Source organism: Leptopilina heterotoma, unplaced genomic scaffold (genome assembly GCF_015476425.1).
Source record: "Leptopilina heterotoma isolate Lh14 unplaced genomic scaffold, ASM1547642v1 Lhet_6, whole genome shotgun sequence".
NCBI classification, from domain to species: Eukaryota; Metazoa; Arthropoda; class Insecta; order Hymenoptera; family Figitidae; genus Leptopilina; species Leptopilina heterotoma.
The window spans coordinates 3484710-3497873 of NW_025111137.1; the positions used below are offsets into that span (position 1 = coordinate 3484710).

At 20.7% G+C, this 13164-nt stretch overlaps 1 protein-coding gene across 1 annotated transcript; it reads right to left on the reverse strand.

The window, feature by feature from the left end:
- Positions 1–3884: 3884 nt before the first annotated feature.
- LOC122509264 lies at positions 3885–12960 on the reverse strand. The gene is made up of 7 exons (XM_043623200.1): positions 12557–12960; positions 12282–12455; positions 9147–9349; positions 8910–9063; positions 8512–8780; positions 5218–5436; positions 3885–5071 (listed from the first exon to the last, which is right to left on the reverse strand). The coding sequence occupies exons 1-7, from the start codon at positions 12603–12605 to the stop codon at positions 5018–5020; spliced, it is 1122 nt and encodes a 373-aa protein (XP_043479135.1). The 5' UTR covers positions 12606–12960; the 3' UTR covers positions 3885–5017.
- Between the last annotated feature and the right edge of the window lie 204 nt (positions 12961–13164).

A 13164-nucleotide genomic window follows, 5' to 3' on the forward strand; every position in this document is an offset into this window, starting at 1 on the left:
GTAATTATTACAAAAGTGTTAAATTTTTTTTTTGTCAGAAAAAACAAATTTTCGTTTTTGATTCCATTTTTAATTTATCGATAAGTATATAAGTTATATTCGTACGTATAGAATTGTTATTAATATTATCGCTTATTATATAACTCGATTTAAGTTTTTTTTTAATCAATGTGTATTTATTTTTAATTTCTATTTGTAGTTCGAAATATTTATCAAGGTTTAGCGTCAAAAAAAAGAAGAAAGAAAAAAAGTATTGTAAAAAAAAGAGATTGGAAGTTAAATATTTCAAGTTGAAAATTTTATTTTAATAAAAATAATAACTTTCGAAGAGAAAAATAATTGCTCCTTGATGAATTTGTCGAATTTCAATTTATTTAATAAATAAATATATATATATAGAAATAAATATAATATAAAAAGATAAGGAATTAGAAGCAGAGAAATTACAAATCGAATACTTCAAAAAATGGAACAAAGTAGAAATAGTTAGCAACTTAGTAATTAAGGGTTAATTAAACGCTGAATATGATTACTTTTGTTGACAACAATATATATCAGTCTTTAATTTGGCTGATCAAGATTTTTTTTTCAATTTCCATTTTTTACAAAAATTCCATAGACGCCTGTCACAGAAAAAATAATCCGAAAGTTTGCAATAGTTTTTGAATTAATACGATTCTTTTCTTTCGTGTTTAGAGAAAATGTTCATTTCTCTTATAAAAAATAAAATTAAGTTTTTTTAATGAAAATAAATATGAACATTAAAAAATGTTCTTTTTTCTTTTTCTTAAAAATCAAATATAAATATTAATAAAAATTAAAAATGAACTTTAAAAAAACGTTCATTTATCCTTTTCTTAAAAATTTAAAATGAAAATCAATGCTATTTTAATAACAATAAAAATTGCCATTGAAAAAACTTTAAATTACCTTTTGTTAAGAATCTAAATTAAAAATTAATTGAATTTTAATGAAAATAAAATTGAACGTTAAAAAAACGTTCAATTCATTTTTTGTTAAAAATCTTAATTTGTAAAATAAAAATAACTTTGAATAAAAATAAAAATGAACGTTAAAAAAAAACGTTCATTTCTCCTTTTTTAAAAAATAAAAATTGAAAATTTATACCTATTATTTTAATAAAAATAAAAATTGCCATTGAAAAAACGTTAAATTCTCCTTTTGTTCAAAATCTAAATTAAAGAATTAATTCTATTTTAATAGAAATAAAAATAACATTGATGAAACTTTTATTTTTCTTTTTGTTAAAAATATAAAAATTAACGTTAAAGAATTGTTTATTTCTTAATAAAGAAACATTATTTTGTTAAAAATCTGAATTGAAAAATTAAATTAGTTTTAATTTAAATAAAAATTCTTTGAATAAGATTTAAATTAAATTAATATAATTAAATTCTTTGAATTTAATAAATATTGCATTCATTAAATAAATAATATAAATATAGATTTTTGGAAATTATAAATATTTTTAGCCGAAGAAAATTGAGAAAAAGCTCAGCACTTTATTTGCTTAGGAAAGGAAATTCTTTTCCTCTAATTTTAATATCAAAAAAATTAAAAATCGTAAAATTTCGAAAACTATTTTAAACTTTCTCAAGAAAAAAAAAGAAACAAAAAAAGAAAAAAATCGTGTTTTGACGATAGACCAGTAAAGTATTGGCGACTCTAGTCGAATGCAAATACCTCCATAAGAATCATTTTTGATAGTGATTTTTATTACTTAACTTTAACTTAACCGCAGTACCTATGCTAGACATTATTATTTAGATTTACACCATTTACCTCACCGGATATGTTTTTCACAGCATTATCCACAATTTAGATTATTGATTATTATTATTACTATTTTTATTTTTTATTATCAATCTTATTATTAATATTAATATTACTATTAATAATAATATTATTATTACTATTATTATAATTATTATTAATTACCTATTCTCTTCAATGTACGGTATGGAATTCGATATAAAGAAAATAGAAAAAGTAAAAAAAAAAAAAAAGTATCACGGGGAAATTAGTTTTAAAAATAATTGGTATTAATGTCGTTAACCGTAGAAAATATTATTGACCAACTGAACGTTTATAATTTATTTTTCATAAATCCCTATAGTATACATTTAATATGTATTGTACACATAGTTGATTACTTGTATATGTAATATGATTATAATACCATTTCTAAGGTGCAGTTAATTTGTACATATATTATTCAGAGAGAAGAGAAAAGAAAAAACACTGTAAATATAATAATATATATATGTTTATATAAATATATCCATAAAAAACATGGTAAAATAATTAAGAAAAAAAGGAATATATATATTTATATAATCATATTTATATTAAGTATATAAAAAAATACCTACTGAGAATATTAAAAGTATATATTTTAATATATTACGATATAATTAAATACATGAAATTATAATCTTATTGTTTGAAGTATTAAAATTAAAGCGATACACGAAATGTTTAATGATATTGTTGATCTTTCTGAAACACAGCATCTTGTTGTAGTGAGGATTGAATAAAATTAAGGCTGCATAGTAATTGGGTCTTCTATTTATTTTTAACCTTTTAATCTTTTAATTTTTGGTTCTTTTTTTTCGTCATTATTTATCCACGTTTTTCAAAATAAATAAATTTCTTTTAGAAAAATTTAATTGAAATAATATTAAATTCTTATAAATTCTTATATTTTTATAAATTTTTGAAAATAATTGAAATTTTGTGCTAAGAATTTAAATAAAATTTTAGAAAATAATTTCATTTTTAGAGGAATTTAACTAAAATTGTAAAATTTTTAAAAATACTTAATTTAATTTTCGCGAAGAATTTTAACAAATTTTTAAAAATAATTGAATTCTTTTGTTAAAGTTTATTGAAATTGTATTGAAAACAATTAAATTTCTGCGAAGAATTTTATAAATTATGTAAATAACTGAAATCTTGGAAGGAATTTTATTAAAATTTTCGGAATAATTGGAGTCTTTCGAGAAATTTATTTAAAATATTTAATGGCATTTTTGCGAAGAATTTTATTATTTAGGACAAGAATTAAATTTTTTCAATTCAATTCTAATAAGGAATTGAATAAAAAATTATCAAAATAATTGAATTTTTACAAACAGTTTTATCAAAATTTAAAAAATAATTCAATTCTTGTGAAGATTGTTGTTAAATTTTTTTAAATAATTCAATTCTTTCGAGAAATGTTATTAATTATGAAAAATTTTCAAAGTAATTGAATTTTAGCGGAGAATTTTATGAAAATTCTTTAAAATAATTGAATTATTGTGAAAAATTTTATAAATTGGCAAAATAATTGAAATTTTGAATAGAATTTAAATAAAATTTTCCAAAAGAATTAAATTTTTTCGAGAAATTTTACTAAAATTAATATTTGAAAATAAAAAAGTTTTTTCATTTTTCATATTAATAACAACAAATGAATACTTCATTATTATTGTGTATATTCGACAAATTTAACAAAATTTAACCCAAGAAATGAATTATATTTCTAAAAATAATAAAATTCTCTTCAGAGAAATTCAATTATTTTCAATACAGTTTTAATAAAATTCTTGGAGAAAATTCAATTCTTTTCGAAAACGTTTATAAAGTTCTTTTTTAAGAATTCAATTATTTTTTATACAAATTTTAATTAAATTCCTCGAAGAAAATTTAATTTTTTTACTATTATTCTCTCTAGAAAATGTATAATGTAAAACATATTTATAATATTCGAATAATGACTTTACAATTACTAGGAATTAGTAAATTTTATCAATCTAATGATATTATTTGCTAGATAAATAATTTTTTAATTAAAAATGAGTATAATAAAAGATTGTGAATTTTTAACTTGTGTACTCAGGTAACTTTTATTTAGAAATTAATCGTACAAGCTCTAGAGTAAATTTATTTCGACAATTACTATAAATGTCGAAAAATAACAATGTAAATAGATAAAAGTTATCCTACATAGCCTTTCATTGGTTTTTTCTATTTATATATAAAACATTTGTATAAATGCATTTAATAAATTTGCATATATATCACATACCTAAAGCTATTCGAGCTACTTAAATATTAAACAAAATTGAACTTCAACTGTAGTTCAAATTTTTGATAACATTTTGTTTTTTTGAGAATTTGGTTCTTAAATCTTACTTTTTTTTATCTTTTGTTTTCATTCACTCTGGAATGTATACATAATATCATTTTTAAGAAAGGAAGCTTATTTTATAGCTTGGATAGAAATCTCATTTTTTCATTTTTAAAAGATTTTCCGCACTTTGAAATTGAAAAATATCATATCAAAGAGTATAATTATTAATTATTGCTGAGACTACGTGTATAAATTTTTTTTGTATTTATAATAATTAATAACTAGTCACTGGAAGCATTTTACTTCGTCTTAATAAAGCTTTCGTTATAAAAAAATTCGACAATCTCTTATCACAAAAAATAATTCAAATAAAAGTTTCAAAACGATCATTACTCTACGTTTTTTCTTCTAAAATATTTTTGAAATTTGTTTTTGTTCGAATTATCTCAATATTTCATATATATTCGAAATTAATGAAAGAATTAATAATGAATATTCAAATATATAAATATTCATTATCAATTTTTTTAGAGACTGTCGAAAAACTTAGTGCCTTGTAAAATTCGTATATCCCTAAAACTTTGGGACTGACTAGTGCCTTTTTTTATAACGAGTCAAGGGTTCCTGAGCATATATTATATTACATTTAAATTAAGTACATAATTTACTATTTTATCACAAACGTTTCTAATAGGCCAAACGTTAAATATATTTTCTGACTGTCCACAGAGGGAAACGTCGTACCTTCTCTAAGTTTTTATTCTTTTTTTTTCTTTTTTGTTTTGTTATTATGCAAATTTTCGCAGGCACAACGTGAAAAATGCTTTACTGCATTTCTGGACGCCAAAATTCATGATGACTCGTACTTGTTCCACCATATTATAAGACAATGGAGTGAGGAAAAATATTCATAGCAATAAAATCGTCAAGTACCTGTAAACGAATTTTTTTGTCTAATAAATTTCAATTTCAGTTAGATTTTTTTTTTGATAAGTTATAGACATAATTTAATTTAGTGCTGATTTTAAGAGTAAAGTGATTGCTTTTTGTTTGTTACAATTTGCTATCGATTAACTCACTTCCTTCAGAGTGTCCTTGGTCAGCTTGGGATAAAGATATTTGAATCCAGTGTCTGCTGAAAGTTTTCCAGGACTCAAGTACAAATGCTTATTGTAAAGAAGTTCCTGGTCAATATAAGGTGACAGGGGACTATTTTCAATACCATCTGCTTTACATATTTCAGCCCAAGGTGCCATGTGTTTGTCATTTATTTCCTCTACAACCGAATTCATGTCAGACTGGAAGTTAGAAAAAAAAAATTATTATGCAAATTAAAAAAATTTTTTTTCTTTTAATTCTTCGGAGAATTCCAATTATGTACTTTGAAAAATGTTAAGTAAAGTTTATTCCAAAAATAATAAAAGTTGCAAATGTTCCATTTTAGGTTTCAGTTTGTAAATACTAAAAGTTACTCTAAACTTTTCTCCCTGCAAAGTTTTTTTTTTGTTTGCTTTTATAATAATTAACTAGCAAATGATACGCGTAGAACGCAATACTTATTCCATTTCTTATTATTTTCTAAATTAAAAAATTTTATACTTTCAAGAATGAACATCAATTTTTGAATGTTTACAGATTTAAAATTTAAAGAATTCACGTATTAAGTGCATAATATTAAATATTCTTGTTCATTACTATTCAAAAATTGTAATAAAATTTGTCGCAAGAATTTCGCTATTCTCATGAATAATAAAATTTTTTAGAGCAATTCAATTATTTTCAATACAATTTTAACAAAATTTCTCGAAAGAATTCAATTATTTTCATAAAAAAAATTCTTCGAAAAAATTCAGTTATTTTTATAAATTGTAAAATTTTTGGCAAGAAATCAATTATTTTTGTAAATAATAAAATTCTTCTGAGAAATTCAATTATTTTCAATACAATTTTAATTAAATATATCTAGGAAAAACTTCAATTATATTTAAGATAATTTTAATAACATTTCTTGGAACAAGTTCAATTATTTTTAAAAATTGTAATACAATTTTTCTAAACAATTCAATTGTTCTCAAAAGTTTTAAATAAAATTCTTTGTTAATTTGAATTATTTTCAAAATTTCCAAATAAATTACTTTAAAAAATTACATTATTTTTACGAAATTTAATGAAATTCTTTAAAAAAATGTAATTATTTACAAAAACTCTAAAAAAATTGTTTAAAATAATTTTATTTTCTATGAATAATTTTAATATAATTTAATAGGAAAATCGTTAATTACAATTAATAATAAACACGATTATTTTAAAAACTTAGAAACAAAATTCTTCTGAGAAATTCAATTATTTTCAAAATTTTCAGTAAAAATTATTTTTAAAAAATTCCTTTATTTCCAAGACATTTGAAATAAATTCTCCAAAACAATTCAATTATTTTAAAGAATTTTAATAAAATTCTTTAGACCAAATAAATTATTTTCACTACAATTTTAATAAAATTTCTCGAATGAATACAATTATTTTTAAAAATATTAATTAAATTTCATTATTTTCAAGATTTTTAATAAAAATTCAATTATTTACAACAATTTTGATATAATTCTTTTCAAAAAATCATTATTTTCAAAATTTTTAATAAAATTCCTTAAAAAAATTCAATTATTTTCAAAAATTCAGATAAAATTCTTCGAAACAATTCAATTATTTTTATGAATTGTAAAATCCTCCTCAAGAATTCAATTATTTTCATAAATAATAAAATTCAATTATTTTTATAAATTGTAAAATTCTTGGCAAGAATTCAATTATTTTTGTAAATAATAAAATTCTTCTAAAAAATTCAATTATTTTCAAAATTTTCAGTAAAATTTATTTTTAAAAAATTCCTTTATTTCCAAGAAAACTGAAATAAATTCTTCAAATCAATTCAATTATTTTAAAGAATTTTAATAAAAATCTTGTCAAGAATTAAATTATTTTCAATACAATTTTAATTATATTTTCTCGAAAGAATTCAATTGTTGAAAAAAATGTTGATAAAATTCTTAAAATGAATTCAATAATTTAAAAATTTTTTTTATAATTACAAAGAATTCATTGAATTTGAGTAAAACGACAATTTAATTATTTCTGAAAATAATTGAATTCTTGAAAAGAATTTTATTAAAAACTTTTTTAAATAATTGAATCCCTGCGAAAAATTTATTATTTCTACAAGTAATTGAATTTTTGCAAAATTTTTAAAAATAAGTCAATTTTTGAGAAGAATTTTATGAAAATTGTATTTAAAAATAATTTAATTTTCGCTGGAATTCAATTAAAATTGTATTTGAAATAATTGAATTCATGAATTGGATTTTATTAAAAGTTTTTTAATTGAACTCCTGGGAAAAATTCAATTATTTTTTAAAATAATTGAATTTTCTCGGAGAATTTTTACAAGATTTTTAAAAATAATTGAAATTTTCGAAGAGATCAATTAAAATTATAATGAAAATAAGTGAAATGGTGATAAGAATTTTAATATTTATATAAAAATAATTGAATTTTTTACAAAGATTTTTATTATTTTTTTAATTTATTAAAGAATTTTATTACATTATTGAAAATAATTGAATTCTTCTTAAAATTCAATTATTTTCAAAATTTTCAGTAAAAGTTATTTTTAAAAAATCCCTTTATTTCCAAGAAAATTTAAATAAATTCTTCAAAACAATTCAATTATTTTAAAGAATTTTAATAAATATCTTGTCAAGAATTAAATTATTTTCAATACCTACACACTGAAAAAAAAATTCGGCAGAATGTGCTTTTTACTCAGGCAATTTTTGCCTAAGAACAAAAGCAATACACGTAAAGCAATTGTTTCTTTTAAAAAAAGGCAATTTTTGCTTTTAAAAAAGGCAAAAATTTTAACTAAGGCAATTTTTACATTTTTAAAAGGCAAAAATTGCCTTTTTTTAAAAGAAACAATTGCTTTACGTGTATTGCTTTTGTTCTTAGGCAAAAATTGCCTGAGTAAAAAGCACATTCTGCCGAATTTTTTTTTCAGTGCAATTTTAATTACATTTTCTCGAAAGAATTCAATTATTGAAAAAAATGTTGATAAAATTCTTGAAATGAATTCAATTAATTTCAAATTTTTTCATAAATACTTTAGAAAAATTCAATGATTTTCAGTACATTCATTTTAAAATATTTTAAACATTTAAATTTTAAAAAGAAAAAAGATTTAAAAAGTTGTGAAACAAAAAAGCAAACAGCAGCTAACTGCAAACTGTGAACAGATTACCGGAATACAAAGATTATTAATATAGAAGAAGAAGAAGAAGAAGAAGAAGAAGAAGAAGAAGAAGATTGCAATTACAACTTACTTTCGCCAAGGTGGACAAAGCAACTCCCCAGTAATCATGATTTATATTAAAAATTTCCGAAATAATGGCACTAATTGTTCCTTGTGTGGAATTCCCTTCATCGACAAGATTGTAAACTTGACCAATAGCCTCAGTCTTATCAGCAACATGCCAAATGGCACGAGCCACATCTTTTACATGAACCGTGTTCATATGAAGGTCTGCTCCCCAGAGCAATTTCATCATTTCTCCCAAATGCTTGTAAACTGCTCCGATAATTAGCCGAGGAGCTGAAAAAAATTTCTACTGTTATTATTAAATTTCCAGTATTTTTGTATTATTATTATTTAATATCAGTATTATTTTTTTTAAATTAATATTTTATTTTTTATTCAGAAAAATTTTAATTCCTATTATACCTAAACTGTTTCTATCCCCAGGTCCGTAGACAATAGGAGGCCTAAGAACAACGTATTTCAAGTTTGGAATATTTTTAATTTCTGTTTCAACTTGCAATTTATATTTTGCAGTAAAAGTCCATGGATCTGTGGCATCATCTTCCTTGTGTGAGATCTATAAACGGAAAATTGTTAATCCTACATTAAATGAAAAAGAAAATGAACGGCAAGCAAAAAATAAATGAATTAACACTGCACTTTTTCGGAAGAATTTAAATTCCCAGACGAAATTTCAATAAAACGATCAACACCGATATTTGCAGCTTGTTGAGCACAATTCATACTCAATTTGTAAATTCCTTCTCTATAAATAGGATCAGTTTGTCCACTTTTCGTCTCTCCGGCACAATTGAACACATAATCAATGTGAATATCCGCAGCGAGAGCATTTTGACAGGACACTGAAATAATTATAAAAATAGTTCAATTTTTATGCTTTTTTCAATATTTTTACAGGGTTATTGCAACAAGTTGGGGAAATCAGGAAATTCAGGGAAAAAGTCATGAATTTTTATTAAAAGTAATGGAAAAAATTTAATTTAGAGAATTCATAAGAAAATTCTGAATTTTGGTGTCTTTTTTGTTTGTCTAGCGTAAACTATGAAATTACCACGAATTCTAATACAAAATCTTCAAGTTTTCTATTTCTACCAATAATTTCTTTTTAAATAACTTAATTCTTGAAAAACTATCATAAAATTATTCCTTATAAATTATTTAATGAATAATTTTACTTAAATACTTCAAAATTAATTGAATTCTCAAAGAGTTGCGTTTACAATTTTCATAAATAGATCAACTTCAAAAGGTTTTAATTTGAAATATTAGAAAATTTTAATTTTGAATGAATTTAATTAGAAATTTTAAAAAAATTTAGATTTTTGCAAAATGTTAATAATTCAAATTCTTCTTGATATTAGTTATATTTTTCAATACATATTTAATTAATTATTAGAAATAATGAAAATTAAGAATTTTAGTTGAAATTACTAAAAAAAAATTTGAATTTTGAAGAAGTTACAAATGATTGCGGAAATTCAATTATTTTCAAAAGTAATAAAATTCTACACAAAAATTCAATTATGTTAAAAAATTTTTTTTAAATTCTCGTCAAAATTTCAATTATTTTTATAAATAATAAAATTCTTAGCAAAATTTCATTTATTTTAAACAATTTTCCTCAGTTAAATGATTTTCAATATTTACTATTTTAATAAAATTTTAACAGAAATTCAATTATTTACAAATTTTTTAAAAATTTCGACGTAATAATTCCATTATATGTTCAAAATTTATTTAAAATTCTCGTCAAAATTTCAATTATCTTTATAAATAATAAGATTCGTATCCAAAATTGAATTATTTTCCAAAATTTTAATAACTTTTTTGGCAAAATTTCAATTATTTAAAAAATGTTTCTCAATTCAATGATTTTCAATATCTTCATTTTTTAATAAAGTTTTCCAAAAGATTTCAATTATTTAAAAAAAATTAATACAATTTTTTAAGAAAAAATTTAATTATTTCCATATATAATAAAATTCTTTTTAAGAATTCGATTATTTTTATAAATTTAGTAAAATTTTTTGCAAAATATCAATTATTTTCTAGAAAATTGTAATAAAATTTCACGAAATAATTCAATTATTTTCTAAAATTCAATAATTTACAATTTTCTATAAATTTCTTCGCAATGATTCCATTATTTTCATATAAAATAAAATTTTTTACCGGAATTCAATTCTTTTCATAAATAATAAAATTATTTTTATAAGAATTCCATTATTTTCCTTAATAATAAAACTCATTGCAGAATTTCAATTATTTTTAATACCATTTTAATCAAATTCCTCGAAAAATGTAATTCTTAAAAATTTATTGATAAAATTCTTTATGAGAAGTTAATTTTAAGTAACATTTAATTCTTTAATTTTGTATTTAAATAATTGAATTCTATTAGAATTTTCAATTAAAATTTAATTAAAAAATGAATTTCTGTTAAAATTTTAGAAATAATTGAATTTTGAAATGCGGTTTCAAATTAAAATCTTTAATAATTCGAATTTTTCAAATTTGTAACTAACAATTCTGTGGAATTAATGTTTTTGAATAAGTTTAATTACGGATTACTTTTTAAATTATTTGAATTTTTTATTTTCTAATATATATTTAATTGAAGAACAAATTTCCGAATAATTGAAATTTTGTAATATTGAATTGTGAACAAATGAATTTGAAAACTCGCAAAGAACTTTTTCAAAAATTATTAATAATAATGGATTTATAGAAGAATTTTAGTTAAAAACCCTAGAAAAAAATTTTATTTTGAAGAAATTACAAATTATTGCAGAAATCAAATTATTTTTAAGAGTAATAAAATTCTTCTTAAGGATTCAATTATTTTTACTAATAATAAAACTCATCGCAGAATTTAAATTATTTTTCATAAAAGTTTAGTTGAATTCCTTGAAAAAAGTAATTATTTTCATGCAAGTTTTAATAAAATTCGACAAAAGAATTCAATTATTTAGAAATTTGTTAATAAAGTTTTTTTATGAGAATTCAATTTTGAGAAACATTCATTTATTCAATAAATTATTTACTTTTGTATTTAAATAAAGGAATTCTCGTAGAATTTTCTAATAAAAATTGATTTAAAAATGAATTTTAGTTAAAATTTTAGATTATAATTAAATATTAAAAGCAATATAAAATTCTCAAAGAACTTATTTAAAAATTATTAAAAATAATAATTGATTTAAAGATGAATTTTAGTTAAAAATTGTAGAAAATAATAATTGAATTTGAAATGATGAAAATAATTTCTGAAGAATAGTTACAGTAACAACATTCTTTTAATATAAAAAAATAATGATTTTATTACTCGGTAATGTTTAATTATTGTAAAACATAAATTATTATAAAAATCGGAGTCAAAGATTCAGAGTGATCGATATCTTCATGTTTTATAATAAATTTGTTGTTGAATTTCCGAAGGTGTGAATTTGAAATTTTTGAAAATGTTAATTCCTATGGAAAAATAATATTGATTAAATATTTATTTTAAATAAAAATTATTAATGTTTTTGAATAATTTTACAACTAAAGAAATTCGTAAATAAAGGCAATAGAACATTTTTTTTTTGAGTATCTAATCACTTTTAGAATCAGAATAATCTTTAGGGTCAGGGAAAAAGTTAAAATTTTGTCTGGAAATCAGTGGAAAAGTCAGGAAAAAATAAAATAAAATTTTTGTGTCAACCCTGTTGTAATAAATTACTTTTATCATCACAAATAAAATTAATAATAAATTAAAAATAAATGCCAATTTACCTGGATTAATGAGATTTGCGCTTCTAAATTCGAGTAAAGGATGTTCAAATAATTTTTTATGTTTTCCATTGAGCCATGCAGTTTGAGGCGGTACTTTATCGACAACCCTCAAAAACGAGACCAATTCATTATCAAGCAAATATTCAACAAGATTTCGTCCAATAAATCCGCAACCTAATTATTAACAGATTAACATTAACACAATAATAATATTTCTCCGTTTTTCTTAATAATTCATTTTTGACATTTTGAACATTTTTTTTTTTTGAGGTTACCTCCTAAAATAATTGCTGCCGGTTTTCCTGCACCTTGTCGATTTGCCATTATTAATTATTTACATTTAGTGTTTTATTTTTCTTGATGAACTGTGTGTAAACTACGCAAAATAATAATCGTGCTATACTGACAATATATTTTATGACACAACAAATATAAAGTCTGAGTAGTATACACCGACACAAGAAGCTTTATCTACAGTGATAACTGCGATAAATTTTTAACTGCAACTGTTGTGGAGAAAGTCGTTGTTTCACTTTTAATTTATTACAAAACTGTTCTCATTTGAACTCGATTCGTGCAGGGAATTAATCATGTCAGTGATGATTCTAAATTTATTCGATAAATCGTAAATTAAATTTATACACCTCTAATCAAATCATTATTTTATTTACTTTTATTCAATGAATATATGAAAAATATGCAAACTAAGATTTTCTAATTCGATTATAGAAATATTGAATTATTCCTAAAAAAAGAAATTGGTTTTCTTTGTTTTATTTATAGACGCATCGTATTATTATTTTATTGATTATTTTTGCGAGATGACCGAGAAATGAATTATATACGTAAAAAAATAACATTGTGCCCACAATTGTTTATTGAA